A 26,245-nucleotide genomic window follows, 5' to 3' on the forward strand; every position below is an offset into this window, starting at 1 on the left:
AGGGCCCTACAAAAGCCTGTGATGGGAAAGAGTCAAGCTAAGAAACATGCGTGACAAAAGCTGAAGAGACCCAGAGATATGCTGACTACTACCAAACTAAGGACTTTTATTCATCACTAAAGAAGTCCCATGGCTCCATACACACTTTTTGGTCCCTGCTGAAGAATGAAGATGAACCATCGTCATCATCCTCACCATCATAACTGACAAGCAGGAAGGGGGCCTTATGCTTAGACTTCTAACATGACCTATTCCTTAAAGATCACTGAGGAAATGCCATAAGATTTCACACATTCCACGATCACCACCATCTTCAAGAAGAAAGGAAAGTGAGCCTTCTATGGAAACTACAGAATCTCCTTGTCCTCTACTGCGTGAAACATTCTAGTCAGAGTCCTTCTATACAGTTTACCAAAGAAGACTATCATCCGTGAATTACCTGAATCACAAGACAGCTTCAGACCAAATAGTGGAACAACAATTTTATTGTAATCAATTCATTCAGGCAGGTTCCAGGCTTTAAAGCCTTTTACAGGATGAGGGCCATCTGCTATTTTGTTTTAAACAAAAGACTCTAATATCATTATTAGTCTCCCAAGTGGGTCCAAGCATTTATATCCCGCTGTAACTACTGATCAGCAAATTTCATACTACTGCTTAGATCATTTTTCTAAAAAAACATTTCATCCACATTCCTCCACTCCTCACAAACCTCCACTGGTTCCCCAATTCATCTCCACATCAAACTCCTTACTATTGGCTTTAAGGCACTTGATCAGCTCTTCCCATTCTACCTCAGCTGACTGATTTCCTCCTGCAACCTAGCCCACAAACTTTTCTCCTCTAATGCCACCTATTCACTACAACCTCGGTCTTGTTTTTCTCACTGACGATCTCCTGCCTGTGTCCTCTCGCGGGCCTAGAACTCCTCCTCCCCATATATCTAGCAGACCACCACTCACCCCATTTTCAAATACCTACTAAAGGCATATCTATTCCAAGAGGCTTTTCCTAACTTCTCATTTCTCCACTCTATTCACCATCCCCTCAGCATCACCTATGATTTTAGGCATGTACCCCTAAGCACTTTGCTAGTCACCCCATTCCCAGACACACAACACTTATGAACATATCCTTATACTCTACTCCCTCTCTCTGTAATTTATTGTAAAGTCTGTCTTCCTCCTAGAGTGTAAATTCCTTGTGGGCAGAGAGTTAGTCTACCAAATCCACTGTACTGTGCTCTCCCAAGCACTTAGTACAGTGGTCTAAACACAATGAGCACTCAGTAAATGCCACTGACTGACTGATTTCCTAGTTCAGTGTTCTGTTCCCTGTATTCAGTCAACTGTATTTTTTGAGCACCTACTGTATGCAGAGCACTGTACTAAGTACGTGGAAGAGTACAATGCAACAGACACACTCCCTGCCCATGATGAGCTTACAGTCTAGAGATGAGCTTACAGTAGGCCAGGTACCTAATGAATGAAACCTTCTATCTGTTGTGCAGTTGACATCTCAATGGTACTTTCAACCTCAGAGTCTTCCATTTCCTCCACTACATAATAATAATAATGATAAAAATGATGGCATTTATTAAGCGCTTACTACATGCAAAGCACTGTTCTAAGCGCTGGGGAGGTTACAAGTTGATCAGGTTGTCCCACGGGGCGCTCACAGTCTTAATCCCCATTTGACAGATGAGGTAACTGAGGCGCAGAGAAGTTAAGTGACTTGCCCAAAGTGACACAGCAACACGTGGGAGAACCGGGATTAGAACCCACGTCCTCTGACTCCCAAGCCCATGCTCTTGCCAATAAGCCATGCTGACTCTCTAATAACTATGGTATTTTAAGCGCTTACGATGTGCCAAGCACTGTTCCAAGCACTGGAGTAGATACAAGGTAATCAGGTTGTCCCACGTGGGGCTTACAGTCTTTGTCCCCATTTAACAGATCATCATCATCATCATCAATTGTATTTATTGAGTGCTTACTATGTGCAGAGCACTGTACTAAGCGCTTGGGAAGCACAAATTGGCAACATATAGAGACAGTCCCTACCCAACAGTGGGCTCACAGTCTAAAAGGGGGACAGAGAACAAAACCAAACATACTAAAAAATAAAATAAATAGAATAGATATGTACAAATAAAATAAATAAATAAATAAATAGAGTAATAAATATGTACAAACATATATACATATATATACAGGTGCTGTGGGAAAGGGAAGGAGGTAAGATGGGGGGAATGGAGAGGGGGACGAGGGGGACAGGAAGGAAGGGGCTCAGTCTGGGAAGCCCTCCTGGAGGAGGTGAGCTCTCAGTAGGACAGATGAGCTAACAGGCACAGAGAAGTGAAGTGACTTGCCCAAGGTCACACAGCAGACACGTGGTGGAGCTGGGATTAGAACCCAAATCCTCTGACTCCCAGGACCGTGCTCTTTCCATGCTGCTTCCCCTACCAGACACCACCAGAAAGGGCATGCTTTGGGTGAGTTCTCCTCTTCCCCAGCGTCCATGGAGGCTGGGTTCTGAGTGTGCAGCCTGTGACACAAGGGTAGCTAACATTGCCGATGGGTGGTACATGAAGGGCCAGAGTAAGAATTTATCCAGCTTGCCCAGGGAGGGTAATGAAAACACCTCAGATCTCCTGGCCAGGCTGGGCACTGGACCCTGTCAGCAAAAAACAAGAAGTGGAGCCACTTTAGCTCCAAGGGAAGGGCTAACTATGGCTACTATTCCCGCTTAAAACAGCTAAGGGGGCTTTGGAGCAGACCCAAAAAGCTGCCATCCCATTAGTTTTGCCTTCACTGTGCCAAATTTGTGAGGGCTATGGTCCCCGTGGAGTGGGCACACATGTGCAGAACAGTTGGTTGAGCCAGACTGAAAGAATCACCCAGTCACTGCCAGGGTGAAACATGGCGGTTTTGTGGCTCTAGTCCTTTTAAACCTGTTTTATGGTATCACGCTTGCTGAGGCAATGGGATCTAATATCTGGAGTCACAGTTTTCCCAATTCACTATTCCAGTCCAAAAGACTATGAACATGATTGAAGGTTGTTGTTGAGACAGTAGTTCTGGAACTGCTAGATTGCATATGACTGTGCTGTAATCATAACAGTAATTAGGGTACATGTTAAGTACTTACTATGTGTTAAGCACTGTTGCTAAGCACTGGGGTAAATACAATATAATCAGAAGTGGGCACACAAGATGACATGCAAATGAATCATAATAATCATTGTGGTAAGCGGTAAGCGCTTACTAGGTGCCAAGCACTGTAATAAGCGCTGGGATAAATACAAGATAATCAGGTTCCACTTGGGCCTCACATTCTAAGTAGGAAGGAGCACAGGCATTGAATCCCCATTTTGCAGATAAGGGAACTGAGGCATAGAGAAGTGTGGCGAGTTGCCCAAGGTTATACAACGGACAAGCGGCAGAGTCAGAATTAGAACTCAGGGCCTCTGAGTCCAGGCCCATGCTCTTTCCACTAAGTCATGAATAACTTCGCAAGTGGAGCACAGCACTATGTTCTGACAATACAAATGTAGAAAATGGAAGTCGTATACCTATTTACACCTGATAAATACCCTCCATAACCACAGGTTTTTCATTGGCAACACAGAACTTAAAGCAGTTACCAAATCTAGATAGTATGTGTCCACTGATGCAGTGCTAGGAGATTTGTGGAAAGATCGTTTCCCATGAGGAGTATAAAATTCTCTACTAGACAGAAGCCATTCAGATAAAATAAGAATGAAAGAATCTGACATAGGAGAATAGTCCAGCCTGCATAGGTCTTTTCAGCCATCCTTGCTTGCACAGATGGGCTTCACTGTCAGTAAAATCATTTTTAAAAATAAAGGAAAGTAAAGGGGGGAGGGGTGTATGTGTACGTGTGTGCAGGCATGTGCACATACTCAAATGTTGATGGTGAGCAATGAGGAAAGAAAAAAATGACAGCATATATCAAAAATACAAAACCAACTGACATCAGAAAGGAGGAAGGGATCATAAACACTAGTAAGTGAAAAGTGGTGTGAAGTTGGGAAAAAAAGTGGAGAGTATGTAATGGGAGAGACTAGGGAGTGGGGGTCAAAGTAACTACTGGTTGATAGAGAAGGCAATGAACACAATAAGATAATCAGAGAAGAAACAGCAGGGTGCTAATTCCTAGGACAGTGTAACAACTAGTCTCTAGTGACATCTGTTCTGGCTGGAGCTGATGGATTTTAGAGAATCCGGAGAATATCATTCCTTGCAATCATTAGCTAATTTTCATTAATTTTCATTAGCTAATGTCTAAATTTTAGTTGATCATCAATCCTTCAATTAGATTCATATTTTGGAAGCCTTGACCGTCGGTCTGGCATGAACATTTAACTGGTCTGCAATGAGAAAACAGGCTGATCTATTTTTAAATCCTCCACTTTGGGATAAATAGTAGTAGTAGTAACTGCACAGTGATCGTAAGATTTCTCAAGATTGATGGTGAAGTCTCAGACTGCAATAACTCAGCTTTACTCCACGGCAATAAGTTGTGCTACAGAGACATTTAAGGTGTCACGTTTTATCTCTAGAGATCTCATGGTCTGCTTGTTCAATTACTGTGCCATCACTGTGGTACATGGGCTGCATTTCTGCAAACATCAAGGCACTTCACAGTGAGTTAAAGACACTTCAGTGTCTCCTAAATTTTCTTGTACCAAGTTAGAAATTGACTTGATTTCTCAGTCACCCTTTTTCTCTTTGACAATGAGGATTCCCCGCACGTTGTGGGTAGCTGTAACTGTGTAGTGAAAAAGAAGTTTCTGAATCCGATGCCTTCCAATGAGAAAGATGCAGGGTTTCTGTCTTTAAGAATTATTCATTTTCAGGTACATATTCTAATCATTTTATGGGAACACATGTTAAGAATAAGAAAAAAGTCAAAGAACATGAAATAGAATGATATATTTCTAATGATCCAAAAACTGAGTGGAGGATGCGTCATTCGCTAGGAAGAGTGGAGTCATAACTAGATTAGAGTAACAGAAACAGAGACGCTGGGAGTCTGTTTTGTTGAAGGGAAGACTCTAGGGAATGGCTAACCTTCTCAGGTAGTGGCAAAAAAAATCTGAGAGATGGATAGGATGTGGAGAAAAAAGTGATTTAAATATTATGTTCTTATGGAATAGAAACAAAATACTTTATAGTCTATATTTTTCCAGGGTAATGTCAGAAGCAGCATGGTGTAGTGGATAGAGCGGGTCTAGGAGCCAGGAGATCATGGGTTCTAATCCCGGATCCATCACTAGTCTGCTGTGTGACCTTGAGCAAGTCACTTCACTTCCCTGTGCCTCAGTTACCTCATCTGAAAAATGGGGATTGAGGCTGAGAGACCCATATGGGATAACCCTATTTGCTTATATCCATCCCAGTGCTTAGTACACTGCATGGCACACAGTAAGCACTTGACAAATGCCATTATTATTTTTATAGGCTTTGCTTAAACAAACTTCAAGAAAAGTGCAGTTTCAATCACTATAGCCAGTGCCAGAGATCTCTTCTTAAACTCTACTGGTTTGAATATAGCCGGGACTTTTTTGGTTTGTTTGTTTGGTTTTGCTATTCAATTACCTCCTACAAGCAAAATAATGCTTTGCCCATTTTCTAGAAGGGTCTAAGACATAAAGTCACTTATCTTAGTCCTACTGTAGGGAACAAATTATCTGAATGAAACAAAAAACCCCCAATTTTAGCAAATAGTTTCAACCTTTCACATCCACCAAATAATTTACCCCAGCAGTTAATAAATAGCAGGATGGACCTTTATGCTCTTCACCTCCTTACCTCTCCTCTGCCACCCTCTGCTAGAGGTGCTAATTAGCATTGAGGAGACAAAGATGAGCAGCAAGGAGGAAAAGCAAACATCCAGGATAATCCACAAACTGGATGATCTTTTTCTTGAATAATCAAGAAATCATAGGCTGGATTTTGCTACTCTCTTCTGGGCTAAATGATGGCTTGGTTCAGTGTTAGACATTTCAAGGTGGAAATCATATCGTGGATATCCAAGGTGACTATTTGAGCATTCTTTTGGAGAGAAGTAGAGGATACTGTCACTATTTGGACAGAAATAAAATGTGTTTAACTAAACATCATAACTTGGCTTTCCAAATGCCATCTCCTATGCTTATTGATGGATTCACATTTTTTTTTTTTTGCAAACTCCTGGCACTAGCCTTCTACCTCATTAACAATGCCCTTGTTTGACATACTCTAACTTTCCTCTTTCGACAACGATTTAACCTCCTTTTGCACTCTGCTTTCAGATGGTGATTTGTGTGCCATAGTGTCTCAGTAGACGGCACAGCTAAAGATTCCCACTGAGGCTCATCTACTCTAGATAAGGCAAAGCGAACTGAGTCCTAACCGCTGGCTCGGCATCAGCTGTGGTCAGGTGGTGTTCCTCGGGGAGAAGGAGCAACTTCTTGACTCCCTGGTAATTTTCAAGTGAGACAGTAAATCCCTGGTTCCTCAGGTCACACATATGGACACTACTTGCAAACCACTTCAGGAAGGTACTAACAACATCTGCATGATTTCCATGAAAGCCATTTGGGATAGCCCTATGACAAGAGTAATAGGGCTGCTTTCAAATGAAAGCTTTGGGCACAAATTGAGGCCTGTTTCATCCCTGCATTTTGAATGGTTTTATCTATATGGCTAGCTATCTATAAGAGCAGTAGTAGAAATAATGATATGTATGATAGAGCATCTGACTGCACTAATAAGCACTAGGGTAAGTTCAACAGAAGGACAAGAATTGTCCACAAGGAGCTTCAAATCTAATGGGGGAGGACATCATAATATACTTGCAAGTTAATCAGAATTAATAATTAAATGAACAGTTGAATAGAAACACAAACATAAATGCTAACGATGGAAATAAGTACTTAAGTTCTAGAGAGCTGTTGGGCTGTTACGATTTGGGGTGCTGAGAATCACTTATTTTATTGAGAACTCATAGTTGAGCCAAATATAGGCAAGACCGTTGCAGCTTACAAGGAATTTTTACCCAGTAGTTTTAGAGAGGTTTATATTTTGATTTTGATGAGATACCATCCAGAATTCACTTATTCACTGGTGGCGAGAGGAGACTATTGAAAAAAAAAAACGAACACCTTTCCAGTGTTTTCATTTTCAAATCTTTCCCATAAAAACCTGTTCAACTTGCATCATTTTTTGACATATAAGCAGATATTTCTGTGATATGCTATCATAAATATACTTTGGTGAAAAGGAGACAGTCTCAATAAAGGGGTGTTATGCGTCTGAACTAGTTCCATTTTATGTGCTATTCTCAAGAAGCCTCATCAGAGAAGCAGGTGAGAATCATTTCAAAATCTAATAGAGTGTGATTTCTCATTTTCCGTTACCATCCCAAAGATCTGAATTGCATACAGGGCTCCCTGGGGGCTGGTAAATGTTTTCTGGATTAGCAAGGCTGCTGTCTTCAGTGCTGCAGGCTGTTCAAGCATCATGGCCAGATGCTGTACATGGAAAAATGCAGAAGCAACAGGCTAGCGGAACAGGCTGAAAGGTCAGTTCCTCGGGGAATGAAATTTTGCCTTGGAAGTTGGAAATTTCCTTTGAAGAGTTCTTGAATTTGTCTCAGTGGTGTGGAACTCTCTTCCATTCAAAACAGAGATGAGGACAGGGGTAGCAGTTCAAGTTATAAAATGATATTACTAAATTCTATTTATAGGGCAATTTATATAGCATCATTTTCCCCATTTGATCCTCACAACAGTTACTTGAGGAAGGGAGAGGCAGGTATTACTATTCTCATTTTACAGATTAGGAAACGACTGTAGAGTTAGGTTAAGCCACTTCCTCAAGGCCACCAGCCAGGCAGTGGGAGAGCTGGGAATACAGCCCACAATCCACCAACTCCGAGACCCCGGACCTTTTCATTAGAACGAGCTGCCCATTTCTCCCCTTGGTGCCAGAGTGAGGAAAGAAAGGAGAGAGCTTGAGTGATTCCATAGCCAAAATTCAGTTACATGGGAAATCTCATTCCTCTAGACTGTATGCTCATTATAGGCAGGGAATGTGTCTGTTAATTCTCTTGTATTGTATCAATCGTATTTATTAAGCACTTACTGTGTGCAGAGCACTGTACTAAGCGCTTGGGAAGTACAAGTTGGCAACATATAGAGACAGTCCCTACCCAATAGTGGGCTCACAGTACTCTCCTAAGTGCTCAAAACAGTGCTCTGCACTTAGAAAGTGCTCAATAAATACCATTGACTGATTAATTGATGGGAAACAACTTGAGGCAGTGACAGTGACCACAGTTATCTGCTTTCCCCAAACTGCCAGAATCGTCCTCATGGGAATGCACTCTCTCTCTCACACACAAACTCACTCTCTCTCACTCACACACACAAACTCTCTCTCTCTCTCTCTCCTTCTCCAACAAGATGGGCAACAAAGCAGTAAAATTAGGCCTGCTCAATTTTTAGAATATTGGGTAGGTTCTGGCAGCCACAATGACTCCTGAACTCTGAGATGCAAGAAGCCCGAAACTCTGCTATTCTAGTCTCAATGCCCTATCCCTCCTGTTGTATTTATTGCTGTCTTTGTTTTTTACATTGGTATTTTTATTGTTACATCTTTCCTTATGTGTCTGCTACCTATCCCCTTTCTCCTTTATTTTCCTTTGGGTGTTGGGGGAAGGGTGTGTATGTGCCTGAGACCATGACTAATTTTCATCAGTGTATTTTTTCAAGTGATTGGTTCAATGCTCTGCACAAAAAAAGAACTTGCTAAATACCATTACTACTTGTTTGGGAATAGGATGGGGCACACACACTTTCCTCTAGTTCCCCAAACTCAGGAAGGAAGCTTACAGAACTCTTGCCACAAAGGATTAGGTCCTAGATCCTGGCAAGAGAGGAGAAGGAAGAAATGGGGTGGAGCTTTGAGCTGCTGAAAAGGAGTTTATTACGCATGACACCATTAACTGCTTGGTGAGAGTTACAGTGACAGCTCTATGGAGGTTTTTTACTAATTGTCTTGTGATATGGGGTTGAAAATTTTCATTAGAAGTTGCCTAATTCCTCTCTTAGTTACTGTGCAGTGGTATAGGATCTCTAGTATCAAGTCAGTATTTTGAAATAAATTTGCAAGCAAAGAAGTAACTAGAGCAACCTGCAGGAGAATTCAGAGAGATCAGCTGATCAGTAAGATCCACTATTGGATCAGACCAATAATTCATCCAATCTAGTATCTGTTTACAAAACAGCAATTTAATGTCCTGTTTGACCTTCACCCCAGTAGTTCTAAATGTGGAATCTTCTCCTTCCCTGCTCATCTTAGTTGCCCTTCTTTACACCTTCTCAAGTTCTACTATGTTCTTCTTCAAAATGTCCCAATCTAAAAAGGTAGAGAGGGGAGAGGGTCTGGTTGCAGGCTCATAAGCAATGAGCATGATAAAGAACAAGAGAAATAAATTAAACATTGTAACAGCAGCTATACTGCGGCTGAAGGAACAATATTCAGGCTCCTCATCGCTCTGGCAGGTTTTGGTTTCCCTGGCACTGACTGTCCTTTCCCATTTCTCCTCCTACTTCACTGGCCAAGCCTTCTCAGTCTCGTTTCCTAGTTTCTCTTCTGCCTCCCACCCTCTAACTATGGGTGTCCCTCAGGTGAAGCAACTGAGGCACAGAGAAATTAAGTGATTTGTCCAAGGTCCCACAGCAAGTGGCAAAGTCATGATTAGAACCCAAGGCTCTTGTCTCCCAGGCCCGTGATCTTCAGTATGGGCTAGTGGCAGAAGCACAGGCTTGGGATTCAGAGCATGTAAATTCTAATCCTGGTTCTGCCACTTGTCTGCTGTGTGACCTTGGGCAAGTCACATCACTTCTCTGTGCCTCGGTGACCTCACCTGTAAAACGGGGATTAAGACTGTGAGCTCCATTTGGGACAGGGACTGTGACCAATCTGATTTCCTTGTAACCAGCCTGTAGGCCACGCTGCTTCTTGGAAACAACATTGCTCGACCCTTCAAATCATTGATAAGATATATGTTCTCATTCTGTTCTTTACCTGCACCCACTCTGAGAAGTCATTCATCCCACAACTTCACAACAATTTCTACAAGGATGACTCGCAAATCTACCACTCCAGCACTGATTTCTCTCCTTCTCTGCAGTCTCATATTTCCAGTAGAGTAGGATATTTCTACTTGGATGTTCTGACAACATCTCCAACAATTTATCTTCCAAATTACTAAGTCCAAAACTCTCTCCTTTCCACCATGCACTTTGCCTCACAAACCGGGTAGCATCTTCAACTCATCACTCACATGCAGGCAGTCAATAAATCCTGTAGTTTCTATCTTCACAAAATTTCAACCAGCCTTCTGTCCCTCTCCATCCAAACTGCTACCACGCTGGTCAAAACATTTGTCATATCCTATCTCAATGATCTCATCCCTTTTCTCACAGACTTCCCTGACTCCAGCCTCTTCCTTCTCCAGCCCACACCTCACTCTGCTGCCCAGATCGTTTTTCTAAAAAACTCATTCTAAGCATATTTCCCGACTCCTCAAAAACCTCTGATGGTTGCACTTACATATGTACCTTTATACTCTATTGATTCCCCCTACCTGTAATTTTTTTAATATCTCCCCCACTAGATTGAAAACTCCTTAAGGGCAGAGATCTTGTCTACCAACTCTACTGCACTTTCCGAAGCACTTAGTACAGCACTCCACACACAGTCAGTGCTCAATAAATACCATGGATTGATTAATTGATTGATTGATTGAGAGTAAGAACCTTTCCAATGTTCCAACGGGTGGGAAAATGCGATGTGATGGGTACATCATCTGCCAATCTCTCTGGAATGGTATAATTTTTCACTTTGGAGATGGTGGACAAGAAATCCCATGATCCTTGACTGATACCAAGAATGTCATTGGCCCTTTGCTGCCACATAGCTTATCAATGATTTGAAGAGTCGGACAATGATGTATCCAAGAAGCAGGATGGCCTAAGGGGAAGATCATGGGCCTGGAAGTGTCACGACCTGGGTTCTAATCATGACAGCCACTTGCCTGCTGTGTGACCTCGGACAAATCACTTAACTTCTCTCTGCCTCAGTTGCCTCGCCTGTGAACTGAGGATAAAGCCTCTTATACTATGAGGCTGTTGGGCAGGGGCAATATCTGATTTGATTGTATTGCATCTACCCATCACTTTGCAGAATGCTTGGCACATAGTGAGTGCTTAACAAATACCACAATTATTATTACTATGTCTTTTCACGTTGTACTCGTAGCTCAGAGCCTATCACCATATAATTATATTTTGGAGTACCTTTCCCTGAGTATATTGCCTTATATTCAGCTCATACTGAAGCTCATCTGGCATCATCTGGCCCAACTGTTGTTATTTCTCCCCACATACACAGCATTTCATCACCTGGAATAGCTCAGTGTCACCTGCAAACTCAGCTAACACTGTGCCCTCATTCAGGATCATTTATGAACATGTTGAACAAAGCCATTGTTCTCTCAGATTGGGATGGGGGAGTGGTGGGGAAGAGAGAAGAAGCCAACGGTCCATACAGCCTAGTATTCTGTCTCAGAGAAGAAGATGCTTGGAAGAAGAAATGATTGTCTTCACCTGATGGTATCATCATCATCATCATCATCATCATCATCAATCGTATTTATTGAGCGCTTACTGTGTGCAGAGCACTGTACTAAGCGCTTGGGAAGTACAAGTTGGTAACATATAGAGACAGTCCCTACCCAGCAGTGGGCTCACAGTCTAAAAGGGGGAGACAGAGAACAAAACCAAACATACTAACAAAATAAAATAAATAGAATAGATATGTACAAGTAAAATAAATAAATAGAGTAATAAATATGTACGAACATATATACATATATACAGGTGCTGTGGGGAAGGGAAGGAGGTAAGATGGGGGGGATGGAGGGGGGGATGAGGGGAAGAGGAAGGAAGGGGCTCAGTCTGGGAAGGCCTCTTGGAGGAGGTGAGCTCTCAGCAGGGCCTTGAAGGGAGGAAGAGAGCTAGCTTGGCGGATGGGCAGAGGGAGGGCATTCCAGGCCCGGGGGATGACGTGGGCCGGGGGTCGATGGCGGGACAGGCGAGAACGAGGTACGGTGAGGAGATTAGCGGTGGAGGAGCGGAGGGTGCGGGCTGGGCTGGAGAAGGAGAGAAGGGAGGAACACCAATTCAAGGGTAATAGGTGTGCTGAAATAGAGGTGTCTTACTGCATGCCTATATTTTCAGTTAATAAAGTGAATAACTTTGCAGTGCTCAAAATACCCACCAAACAATGCTTTCCCAAGCTAAACCAGTAATGGTGGCTGCAATCGGGGGAAGACATCAGCAAGCCAAGAACATGCAGCCTGAACCTGGCCCTGAGGCAGGTTTGGGGGAGCCATAGGTCAGTGGTTCTCCTCTTCCCTGACCTGCAAACGTACAAATCAGACCTTCTGGTCTTCAAATACTGGTTGCAGCACAGTGAGTGATGGGTGGTAGATATTGGGGCTAACTGTCCTGGTCATCAATGTCCTAATGATTAGACCCTCTTCCAACCCCATCATCCAGGTACAGGCTGGTCAAGAACCACATGCTTTACTTTATTGTTTTTTTCTTTTAATCTGTTGTGTGGTGATATCTCTCATAACAAGGAAGAACAACCATCTGCATGATTTTTAAAATAACTCAGCAGTGGAGAAATCTTTTTTTTTGCTTTAGTAGTGCATTCTAAATATAGGGTTTTTTTTTTCCCATGGAAGACATTTTTAAAATTCATTGTGTGAGCTTTCTTTACTCTTCTCCATGATTCTGTGTGTCAGTAGAATAATGATCTCTTTCTGCCCCTAACACAGGTTCAATGGGAACTTCAGTGTCCTCAGAGCTGAAAATAGCACCTAGAAAATGGGAGACAACCCTCAACGCAGAGGAAATAAATTAACACGCTTTCCCAACATAAGGAAGGCTCTTTTACAATCACCACTTCTTTTGATTTGTCATTTCTAAAACAATTTCTCTTTATTCACATAATTATAGGATAAGCAGCGTGACTTAGTGGAAAGACCCCGGGCTTGGTTCTCATCCCGGTTCCACCATGTGTCTGCCGTGTGACCTTGGGAAAGTCACTTCACTTCTCTGTGCCTCAGTTACCTCATCTGTAAAATGGGGATTAACACTGTGAGCACCACGTGGGACAACCTGATGACCATATATCTACCCCAGTACTTAGAACAGTGCTTAGCACATAGTAAACGCTTAACAAATACCATCATTATTACTATTATTATTAGAGAAGTCTGTCCTCTCATAAATGGAGTCCTGAAAACTCAGGGAACAAGATGCTGAATTTAGTAAATCTTCAGGCAATCCACCTGACACTGTTTGAAACACAAGACGCTTTCCTATTTGGACTAGCTTTTGGAAATATCACACAAACTCCTGGCTGCATGATTCAGTGCCAAAACATTTCTCTACTCCTGCATTGTTTCCCCTCATTCTGTTAAAACAATCCATGTTTATAAATAACTGAGCAGTGTTGTGCTCTGGAACCCGCATTTCTGGGACCTTTGTGTTGTTTTTTTTTTGTTGTTTGTTTGTTTGTTTTTAAAAAACTACTAGGGCTATGCTCCCTCTCCAGAGCAGGTCTAGCAAATGTTCATGCCAGGCCTCACTCAGCCCCAACATGTATCTCTTCACTCCCTCTTCTTGGCCAGCTTTTGCTTCATCTCCCTTTCTGATCTTAACAGCATTAGCACATTGTCCTCATTGCCCTTGTGGATAGAACACAGGCCTGAGAGTCAGAAGGACCTGGGTTCTAATCCCAGCTCTGCCGCTTGTCTGCTGTGTGGGCTTGGGCAAGACACTTAACTTCTCTGTGTCTCAGTACCTCATCTGTAAAATGGAGATTAAGACTGTGAGCCCCATGTGAGTCCTGGACTCTGCCTGATCTGATTAGCTTGTAACTATCCCAGCACTTAATATAGTGCCTGGCACCTAGTAAGTGCTTAACAGATGCCATTAATAAATCCAAAAACTCACAGTCTGGATTTGTGCTCTTCGGGTTTCCAAAGGCTTGATTCTCAATTAGTCCAACAGTTTCTCCATTTCATTCCTTTTTGTTCCCTCTGGGCCACTAACACACTCAGTCACGACCCTCTCCTTGGCTTCACAGACCCAATCTCTGTCCTTGCTTTCCATTGCTATTTATCCCCCTTCCTTGTTCCTATTTCTTTCCCCTTCTACTGCTTCTCTCTCTCTTATTAGCCCTATTCTTCGCACTTCCATCTATTTTTCAACCAATTCTTTTCCTTCTCCCTGTTTTCATTTCACCCTGCATGTACAGTAATATAAGATATGGTCTCTACCCTGGGGAAGCCAAGCACCTAAAAGGCAATGAACGTGCAATATCTGAGCAGAGATAAAATCATCAGCACAAGTAAACACGTGAATTAATGAAGTGATACATGGATGCTGAGGTATTCAAGCTATTGGTCGGAGGTGGAAGATTCAAGAGGGAGAAATGTTTAGGAGATTGAGGGTAGCAGAAAAAACGAGAGATAGAATCCAGTGAAAGGAGAGGGTGGTTTCTTATTTTCTCTCTTTAGGGGCGACTGCCACACCCCAAAAGGCCACTCACTACTGAAGTAAAGAATGAGGGTAGATTGCTAGCCTAGTACAAGCTAATTCAGCTGTGGGAAATTCTCAAGGGCAACATCTATGAAGTTTCCAAGGCTTGGTCCAGGCTCAGAGGTGGTTGCTGGATCTTTGTCCAGCCAGCCCACACACTCCTCTCCTCTGCCGCTAACCTCCTCACTGTGCCTCGGTCTCCCCTGTCCCGCCATTGACCCCTGGCCCACGTCCTTCCTCTGGCCTGGAATGCCCTCCTTCCACACATCCACCAAACTAGTTCTCGTCCTCCTTTCAAAGCCCTACTGAGAGCTCACCTCCTCCAGAAGGCCTTCCCAGACTGAGCTCCCCTTTTTCCTCTCCTCCTCCCCATCGCTCCCCCCCGCCCTATCTCCTTCCCCTCCCCACAGCACTTGTATATATTTGTACATATTTATTACTCTATTTTATTTGTACATATTTACTACTCTATTTTATTAATGATGTGTATATAGCTATAATTCTATTTATTCTGATGGTATTGACACCTGTCTACTTGTTTTGTTTTGTTGTCTGTCTCCCCCTTCTAGACTGTGAGCCCGTTGCTGGGTAGGGACCGTCTCTATATATTGCCGACTTGTACTTCCCAAGCACGTAGTACAGTGCTCTGCACACAGTAACTGCTCAATAAATACGAATGAATGAATGAATGAATGAATGAATGAATCATCATCATCATCATCAATCGTATTTATTGAGCGCTTACTATGTGCAGAGCACTGTACTAAGCGCTTGGGAAGTACAAATTGGGAATGAGTGTGGCTGCATCGGTTCAGGCCAGAAATCAAAGCCTCTGCTAGGGAACTCAAACCCTTTTCAAGGGGGCACCAGATGGGGTGTGAAGATGAGCTGCCATTCTTTTTCCCCCATTAACGGAATTTTTTCAAGCACTTACTATGTATCGAACACTATTCAAAGCACTGGTACAGATACAAGTTAATTGGGTCAGACACAGTCCCTGTCCCACATGGGGCTCACAGTCTTTCTACACTCTGACCCTCCTATAATCTCCTTTAGACAGGGGGAGGTCCTAGGGCCTTTCACGTACCACTCACGGGCAAAATGGGCAGAGCTGGAAATACACCTCTTCCTGCTGTGGAGGTGATATCAGCTGTGGCTCCCCAAAACCCAGAGGGACAAGTATTTCCTGAAAGAGCACTCTTGCTCCCTGGCAGGGCAGTATGGTGTGCAGATACCAGCCTTCCCAAAGGTCATCCAAAGTGAGGATCCACTTACCTAATTTCTCAAATTGTACGTAATAAAAATGTCTTGCTCAGATTCCAGAGGTTCATTGAAGGTTTTCAGTAAATACTATTCATAAAAATGGAAATTTTTATTCTGAGAATCTTGATCCTAACACTACTGATTCATTTGTTCATTGTTAAATCATTTGTCGAGTGTTCCGGCTAGGATGCCTTAGAATGAATAAGCTCCTTCCACTCCAGTCCCATGGCTGGCAAGCATAAACTACTTTAAAAAAAAAGATTTTGGGAAAGTGCAGTGCTCCAAAGACTCCCAGTCTTTCTTTACTGGTCAGGATTGATTGCATTACAGTTTCTGGAAAATGACATATAATCACTCCAGGCTGCATAAAACATGGCTTGGGAATAAGCACAGTCTGAATGAAGAATTAGGCACTTCACTGAGGAAGACTGGTTGCATTGCAGAATTTATGGAGTTTATCACTTTTTCTCTTTCGATATAATACAAATCGACTGTGTAATTCACTGCCTGGGGGAGGCCACTTCACCTAGCCGGGGATTTTACACAGAGATAGTCCAAGCCAATCTGAGAGCCTATATTTAGATGCTGATATCTGATTACTCTGAAGGTTTTGGAAGCCCACCCGGAGCTATGATGGCCCAGCTACTGATATGAGTTTTTACCCTCAATGAAAACTGACAGAAGGAAGTTCCCTTAACCAGTGGAGACAGCTGGGCCAGATTGAGGTAGAAGATGAGAGAGTCGTTCAGGCGTGAAGGCACATAAAGACCCTATTAGGATGGACCATGCAGTAGTCATGAAGACACAGTCCTCTGTGTCTGTGAGTTTCCTAACATACGACATTCATAGTGAACACTTTTGAATGGCTGTTGGGTTGATGCGACTTGGGTGATGAGAATTAATCAAGGGGAGTTTCCTGTGGGATATTTCTAGGAGGACTTCAAAAACAGGGTGAGCTGCAGATCTGAGGGGACAGTGAGTCCCAGCAGCGGACATGCTGTGAGTAAGGGAATCGAGGTGAGAAGAATTGAGAGCGAGGTGAGCTCGGGAGCAACAGAGAGTGTGAGGTGGAGAAAAGTGAGTGAAAAAGGGTGTGAGATGGAGAAAACTGATAAAAAACCTGAAAGCCGACAGCAAGGAGTGGCAAAATGAGTTCCTGACAGAGTTTTAGGAAGATGTTCTGGGCATCAGAAGATAGCATAGATTAAAAGGGTTGAGGACTGTGGTGCTGTTGACAGAGAAGGGGGAGTTGGGAAGAGTTGGGTTTGAAGTCAAGCTGAGGAGTTTAGCTTTAGATGCATTCAATTTAAAGTGCCAGGAGTTAGAGAAGCAGCGTGGCCTAGTGGAAAGAGCACGGGCTTCGGAGTCAGAAGACATGGGTTCTAATCCCACTTCCGCCACTTGTCTGCTGCGTGACCTTGGGCAAGTGACTTCACTTCTCTGTGCCTCAGTTATCTCATCTCTAAAATGGCGATTAAGACTGTGAGCCCCACGTGGGACAACCTGATTACCTCGTATCTACCCCTGCACTTAGAACAGTGCTTGGCACATAGAAAGCGCTTAAGAAATACCGTAATTATTACTATTATCCACACAGTGGTGGCAGCTGAAAGCTGTGTGGGTGAATGAGGTCCCAGAGAGAGTAAGAATGGGCCTTCCGGATTCAGTGCCTACATTCACTGTGTTGAAAACTGGGTGCTTAGTAGGGAGATGACGTTCGGTTGGGGCACTTGGGGCCCATTTGCAGTTCTGCTGCCCTAGTGGCCCCAGTGTGGCTCCTTAAGCATCTAACTTACTGGAAAGGAGTGACTTAGGGATCGGGGATTGAGGGGGTGGGGAATAGAGCCCAGTGTTACATGCACATTTAATTAATCCCCAAGAGATGGATCAGGATTATCCCAGCTTTTCAGACAAAGAAAATACAGCTGGGGGAAGTTAAGCAATTGGGTCCACACGTTAAACAGGGCTGGACTCAGAAGAACTCGGCAATTTCTTACCTCAGGGAAAGGCAACCATGTTCTGAAAAAAAAAAAAAACAACTACGAAAAAACTAGCTGTCAGAGCCTAAATCCCAGTTAATTTTTCAAAAATATCTAACCTAGATATGGGAGATAAACCATTGATCATTAATTACTTGATAAAAAGACCATCCGCTCCTGTCTATTTTTCAAGGATGGAGAGCTGTTTGCAAGAGGATCAGGTAAGAAACAATAATATAATAATGATAATTATGGTACTTGTTAAGCACTTACTGTATGCCAAGCACTGTTCTAAGCACTGGGGTGGATAAAAGATAATGAGGTTGGACACAGTCCCTGCCCTACATGCGGCTCACACTCTTCATTCCCATAGAGAAGCCTCATGGCTTAGTGAAAAGAGCCCAGGTTTGGGCGTCAGAAGACGTGAGTTCTAATCCTGCCTCCGCCACTTGTCTGCTGTGTGGTCTTGGGCAAGTCACTTCACTTCTCTGTGCCTCAGTTACCTCATCTGTACAATGGGGATTAAACAAGTGTGAGCCCCACGTGGGACAACTTGATTACCCTGTATCTACCCCAGCACTTAGAACAGTGCTTAGTACACAGTAAGTGCTTAACAAATACTATAATTATTATTATTATTATATGGATGAGGGAACTGAGGCACAAACAAATTAAGTGACTTGCCCAAGGTCACACAGCAGACATGTGACGGAGCAGGGATTAGAACGCAGGTCCCTGTGAGTCCCAGGTCCATACTCTATCCACTAAGCCACGCTGCTTCTCTGAACATTAGGGATGAAAGACACGGTAGAAAACAAAAGCCAGCACATATAATAATAATAATAATAATAATGATGGCATTTATTAAGCGCTTACTATGTGCAAAGCACTGCTCTATGCCTAGTCTCCCTCCCTTTGCTCCTCTTGCTTAGACCCTGGTGAAGAGGAGCGAGTCAGGGTGCATCCTTGATGTGGGGAGAGGAAAGTGGTGTGACCCTTGGGCAGGAGACGAGGCATACTGAACTTGGCTATCCTGCCTGGGTATTTTTGAAGGGAGGGGACTCAGTTCCGGACACTTTTGCTATCTTTCTGGCTACACCAGCCAACTATCTGGGTCCATGCACAGGGTGAATTCTACACACTGGAGTGCGGGGTAGATTTCAATAGCCTACCCGGCACTGTATATTCGGCTGTTGCTTTGAACGAACCTAACGGAGAGAATGAAGAAGACTCTCCTCTCGGAGCCAAGAGAATGTATTACACTTTCCAACAAGAGTAGAAAAATAAAACTAAGGGATTAAATAATTTAGCTCATTATGGACAGAGAATGTGTCCGCTAATTCTTTTTTTTTTAATGGTATTTGTTAAGTGTGTCAAACACTGCTCTGAGCACAATTCTGTTGCATTGTAATACTAATGATGATATTTGTTAACTGTGTGCCAGCACTGTACTAATTGTCCTCTCCTAAGCACTTGGTACAGTGCTGTGCACATTGTAAGCACTCAATAAATACCACTGATTGATTGATTAGTGAAAGGAAGCCCAAGACGGCGCCCAAGTCTTAAAAAAAAAAAGTGGGAGTTGAGTGAACAACCAAGAATTTTAATGAAACGTCCTCCGCACTAGTTCCGACATCATCAAATATGGCTATGCTTCTGGTGAGTGTGGGGAACACGGAATGATTTGAGGCTGAAAGATCTTCCTGACTTTATTGACTTTGACTTTGTACTTCCCAAGCGCTTAGTACAGTGCTCTGCACATAGTAAGCGCTCAATAAATACGATTGATGATGATGACAAGGTGCCTAGCCTTGGAAATCAATATCGCCTTACCTCATAAGCACACACACTAAGGAGGTTAAAATCAGCAATCCCATCATACATTTCTACAAGCTCTATGCCCAGTAATAGTCACTTCCCTAAGTGGATTATGTGGTTGCTATTAGACTTTTAAAATCCACTGGAAGGGAATGTTATTCCACACTGAGACCTTAGAATTGCCTGAAACCACTCTCCAGGCAAGCCTGCAAGTCTGCTGACAAGGCTGCCAATTATGGATTTCAGGCCCACTGCCTATTTTAATTTTTCATTTGGAGAATACTTTGACATCGTTTTCATCACTGATACGTCCCAGAGCTTCCGTTTCTCCTATACCAGGATCCATTTTTTAAATCCTCAGAGAACATAAGATACTCCAAAAATGAAAAGCAGAAACCTACTAATAACTGGGACTATACATATCACCCTTAAATACACTAAATTGTTAGTGGACTAGAGAGCAGGTAGTCCTCTCATATTTTCCTTGCTCAATAGCTGAAGTCAAGAGAGAGAGATCACTCTAATGATTTAAAAAAAAATTATAGCATTTGTTAAGTGCTTACTACGTGCCAAGCACTACTACGCTCTAGGGCAGAGACAGACTGATCAGATTGGATACAGTCATGTCCCACGCATGGCTCACAGTCTTAATCTCGTTTTGACCAGAGAACATGTCTGCTAATTCTCCGGCACTTAGTACAGTGCTCTGCACACAGTAACCACTCAATAAATACAATTGATTGATTAATCCTCATTCTACAGAGAGGTAACTGAGGCACAGAGAAATGTAGTGACTTGCCCAAGGTCACACAGCAGTGTCGGAGAACAAGGATTAAAACCCAGGTCCTTAGGACTCTTAGGTCCACGTTCTATCCAGTAGGCTATGCTGCTTCTCAACTTGAATAGCGAATTCACAAGCAAAACCAATCACACTGAAGGCTCAGACAATACATGAAAAAGTATAATTCTACAGCAGTTAACCCATAATACCATAATATGAACTACATTATAATACATGAGGCATCCTGCAAAGTGTCTAGTCAAACTGCTAAATTACTGGAAGGAATGGTTACTCAGTTTGGATAGCAACATTTTTTTTTTTTTTTTGTATTTAGGTATGTTAAATCACTTTTTAACTCACTTTGAAACACACTTCAAAGCATTAAATTACATTTCCAGAAACTTGAGATCTCGAAGTTTATGTAGTCTTCAGCGAGGCCACAAATTTCTGGAAATACATTTGTCAATGTTGTGACACAGAAATGGTATTTATCTCTTGTAATAAGATAGCTGGCTACGTGAGAGAGAAGCAAAGTTTCCGGTCTCTCAAGGGGTCTCTTGGCAGGTTCTCTTAGGTGCTTTCTTCACTCATTCATTCAATCGTATTTACTGAGTGCTTACTGTGTGCAAAGCACTGAACTAAGCGCTGGGGAGAGTACATTACAACAACAAAACAGGGACATTCCCTGCCCACAACAAGCTCAAAGTCCAGAGGGGACTTTCTGATGCAAGTTTCACTTGACAGTTTGATATATTTATACATTATATGTGATATATCTACACAAAGGAATATGGACCTAGCACATATATACCATAAACACATTATATACATAAATGCAGTGGAATGTTAAAAATGCAGCTACATGATAGTTTTAACTTTATTGTTACCTATAGTCCAAGCAACTCACAGGTTTACTTTTAAAGGCTTCAGATGTCAGCCCCAAGTAGGATGTGGATTATGTACAACCTGATTAGCTTGTATCTACCCCAGGAGATACCACAGTACAGTAAGCACTTACCAAATGCTATAAAAAGGGTCCAAACATGGAGTTTATACAATTTTCTGCTCAATGAAAGTCAGAATTGCTGCCGTAAGAGATTTATAATCTAAGGCTCAAGAAGTCCAGTTAAAATTAAAAAAATTACCAGGACATCTGGGCAGGTTGCTGCCAGTTACTGAATGAAAGTTCCTTTAAATATAGTTATCAGAAAACATACTGATCCATTTCCATTGGAGTTCGAAGTCCCAGAGTCACCTACCACCTATATTTCATGGAAGCATTTTTTACTGTTTGTTCAGAAACACTAATGAAAGAATTGAAGCTCAACATTTTCAGTCCATGTTGTTTCTGTTTCAAAAACAAGTATGGGGCATGATTTAGAGAAAAAATGAGCTGCAGTATGTAAGAAGGCTAATCTCTCTTAAAATTAATAGTAAACAGGTGCAGAAAATGCTCCTTCTTTCTAAGTGGTCATAGAGGATGGAGCTACTGCCTTCTTTCTAATACCAAATTTTGGGATAATGAAAGCCCATAAGATGCAAAAACTATCTTTTCCATGTGACATAAGGCCGCAATTCACTGCATATGAATATTGCCCTGTTCCATTTTGAACAAGAGTTGGCATCATGTGGTATTTGTTAGGTGTTCACTACGTTCCAAGCACTGTCCTAAGTGTTGGAGTAGATAATAATAATAATAATAATAATAATAATGGCATTTGTTAAGCGCTTACTATGTGTGAAGCACTGTTCTTAAGTGCTGTGGGGGATACGAGGTGATCAGGTTGTCCCATGTGGGGCTAACAGTCTTAATCCCCATTTTACAGATGAGGTAACAGGCACAGAGAAGTTAAGTGACTTGCCCAAAGTCACATAGCTGACAAACGGCGGAGCTGGGATTAGAACCCATGACCTCTGACTCCCAAACCCGTGCTCTTTCCTCTGAGCCACGCTGCTTCTCTAATACAATCAGATTCTCTGACACAATCCCTCTCCCAAATGAAGCTCACAGTTTGAGGAGGAGGGAGAACAGGTCATTTATCTCCATTTTACAGATGAGGTAACTGGAAGCATGGAGAAGTAAAGGGATTTGCCCAAGGTCAAACAGCGGACAACTGGTAGAGCAGGGTTAGAAACCAGATCGCCTGACTTTGCTCTTTCCCCTAGGCCATGCTGTTTCCTGGGATTTATTCATTCACTTATTCAATCGTATTTATTGAGCACTTACTGCGTGCAGAGCACTGTATTAAGCACTTGGGAAGTACAATTTAGCAATAAATAGAGACAATCCCTGCTCACAGCAGGCTCACATCCACTTGACATGAAGCAGGGAATTGATTCATCATGTACAGTCCACTGACAGTGAACATAATCATGGGGTGGAACAAAACCGATCATCAAGTGACGTCTCCACTTTCCAAAAAGAAATGCACATTACAAGCAATTTTGTCAAGGGGTAATAATAATAATAATAATGGTATTTGTTAAGTGCTTACTATGTGCCAAGCACTGTTCTCAGTGGTAGGGCATTGTTGTGAAACTGATATTCACTGTGGAGATTTAAATACTTTTCCAGGCTCCCTCTGAATTGGTTCCAAGATCATCATCAAGGTTTATGATTTAATTAGGGTTACAAGTGCAATTACAGTATCTGGCTCATCCGTCAAATGCCACTTGAATTCCCAGGAGGTTTGACCAAAAATCTAGTTATTTTACAAAGGGCCATCTAGTTCCCTTAATGTCACAGGTTTGGGACCCTGCCTTTCTGGATCAAAACCAGTCTGTTAGGGTTTGGTACATGAAAGCTTCGAAATTAATATTCTGGATGGACCAAAATCTTGAGGCAGACTGTGACCAAAACATTTATTCTAATTCCCTAATGCCTAATCCTCAGTCAATTAAAAATATTTATTGAGGGCTTAGTGCTTGCAGGGCACTGCACTAAGCACTTGGGAGAGTACAATAGAATGGAGTTAGTAGGCATGTTCCCTGCTCAGAATAAGCTGACAGTCTGAAGAGGGAGATAGGCATTAAAATAAATTAAGGATACGTACCTACATGCTGTGGGGCAGAGGGTGGGGAGACTATTAAAGGCTTACAGTGTACAGATTCATAAGCAACGAAGAAGAGAGAGAGAGTAGAGGAAAAGAGGGCTTAATTGGGGAACTCCTTTTGAAGATGATTTTAATAAGGCTTTATAGGTGGGAAGAGTGGTGGTCTGTCGTTTAGGAAGCGGGAGGGAATTCCAAACCAGAAGGAGGACATGGGTGAGGGATTGGCAGTGACATAGATGAGATTGAGGTGTGGTAAGTAAGTTGGTGTTGGAGAAGTGAAATGTGCAGACTGGCTTGTAGTAGGAAATCAGTGAGGTGAGACAGGAGAGGAAAAGCTTATTGAGTGCTTTAAAGCCAGCGATAAGGAGTTTCTGTTTGATGCAGAAATGAATAGGCAACCACTGGAGGCTCTTCTGGAGTGGGAGATGTCGACTGAACTTTTCTTTTTTTGTTTTAGAAAAAATGATCCAGGCAGCAGAATGAAGTATGGACTGGAGTGGGGAAAAGCAGGAGGCAGGGAGGGCAGGGAGGAAGCTAAATAGTAGTACTACTTGTTAAGTGCTTACTAGGTGTCAAAGACTGTTCTAAGTGCTGGGGTATATATACGTTAATACGGTTGAACCCAGACCCTGTCCCACGTGGGACTCACAGTCTTAATCCCCTTTTTACAGATGAGGTAGCAGTGCCAGAGAAGTTAAGTGACTTGCCCAAGGTCACAAAGCAGACATGGTGGAGCCGGAATTAGAACCCAGGTCCTTCTGATTCCCAGGCTCGTGCTCTATCCATTAACCCATGTTGCTGTTAAGGCGGGATATTGTAAGCGCTCGGATCAGCCCAGTTGCAGTTTGGATGGAGGGGAAAGGGCGGATTTTAGCAATGATGTGAAAGTATCACCGACAGAATTTGGTGGCAGATTGACTACATAGGTTAAATGAAGCAGAGGAGCCATGGATAATGGCAATTTGTGAGATAGGGAGGACAGTGATGGGAAAGATGGAGACAACAGGGTTTCGCTGGGGAGATCTGGTTTGGACATGTTAAGTTTAAGGTGTCAGCAGGACATCCAAGTAGAGATGTCCTAAAGCCAGAAAGATATGAGAAACTGTAGAGAAGGAGAGAAGTCAGAGCTGCAGAGACAGATTTGAGAATCATCCATGTGGAGATGGTTGTTGAAGCCATGGGAGCAAATGAGTTGTGCAAGGGAGTGGTGTAGAAGGAGAACAGAAGGAGACCCAGAACTGAGTCCAGGGCTAAGGTGCCATTTTCATTTACTGTATAGTTCAAATATTATTTTACAATAGAAACTCTAATTTCAATTAAAGTCATGTTAGCAAATCTAATACCAACATGACATTTCTAGGCAGATCGGGGTTATAAACATGCACGATTCTAATGGCTAAACCAAGGCCATCCTCCAAACTTCATAAGCATTGCCTAAGGGAATGTATGTTTTCCTGGCACGTCATTATGCTTTAATAGGAATTTCAGAACAATTACTGAGCTAAATGTGGTTTTTATTTCACAGTTGCCTAAACTCACTCAGTCCTCATTTAAAAAAAAATGCAACTCACCGTTCTTCTTGTAAAACATGATCTCTCCTTTGAATTCGACTTTTTCCTCCAGTGACTTTTCAATCTGAAGAGTCAGCTGCTCATTTGTCTCAATACCAAAGAGAAATTTACAGCTGCAGCTCTTCTGCATGACTTCGGTTCGCGTAAATCCAGCAAGCTCACAGAAGCCATCTGAACAGTAAACTATAGGGAACCCCTTAGCCACCTGAGCATTGGCAAGGATGAAGTTGCTATCTGTGGAAGAATGGAGAGACAAAGCTCGAATTAAAAACCAAAAGAAGAGTTACTTGTTTTAACATTATGGCCAACAGGATGCCCTCCTGCAATTCCTCCCTTCAGAGGGACAGAATTAAAATACAGGATGGGGACGTGAAAGTGGTGTCTACATCTCCTGGGGCACCTAGCAGAAGTTTAGGCCTAGTTAATCAATCCATGGTACCTACTGAGTGCTTACTGTGCGCAGAGGACTGTACTAAGCCCTAGGAGTGTACAATATCACAAAGTTGGTAGACGCATTCCCTGCCCCCAATGAACTTTCAGTCTATAGGCGGAGACACACACTGAAATAATTACGGATGAGGAGATGGCAGGATATAAGGATATGTATATCAATACTGTGAGGTTGAGGGTATGATGAATAGCGAGTGCTTAAATGGCACAGATCCAACTGCACAGGTGATGCAGAAAGGACAGCACATAGGGGAAATGAGAGCTTTAGTCAGGGAAAGCCTCAGAGAAAATGGTGGTATTTTTTAAATGCTTATTATGTGTCAGGCACTGTAGGATTAAAACTGTAAGCCCCATGTGGAACAACCTGTTCACCTTGTATCCCCTCCAGCGTTTAGAACAGTGCTTTGCACATAGTAAGTGCTTAACAAATGACATTATTATTATTTAATGTGGGGTCTCTTTGATATGAAGGGGGAGGGAGTTCCAGGATATATGGGGTCAGGGGCAAAACAGGCAAGACAGAGGTACAATCATCATCATCATCATCAATCGTATTTATTGAGCGCTTACTATGTGCAGAGCACTGTACTAAGCGCTTGGGAAGTACAAATTGGCAACATATAGAGACAGTCCCTACC

General features: G+C 42.6%; 1 protein-coding gene across 1 annotated transcript in view; it reads right to left on the reverse strand.

Annotated features, from left to right (window-relative positions):
* The window catches only part of KCNH8 (potassium voltage-gated channel subfamily H member 8), a 268,495-nt gene that overhangs the window by 163,381 nt on the left and 78,869 nt on the right, over positions 1 to 26,245 (reverse strand). The window contains exon 2 of the mRNA XM_038769533.1: positions 25,158 to 25,391. Within this exon, the coding sequence (XP_038625461.1) occupies positions 25,158 to 25,391 (234 nt within the window). The remainder of the gene's footprint in view (positions 1 to 25,157; positions 25,392 to 26,245) is intronic.

Source organism: Tachyglossus aculeatus, chromosome 2 (assembly GCF_015852505.1).
Source record: "Tachyglossus aculeatus isolate mTacAcu1 chromosome 2, mTacAcu1.pri, whole genome shotgun sequence".
NCBI lineage: Eukaryota > Metazoa > Chordata > Mammalia > Monotremata > Tachyglossidae > Tachyglossus > Tachyglossus aculeatus.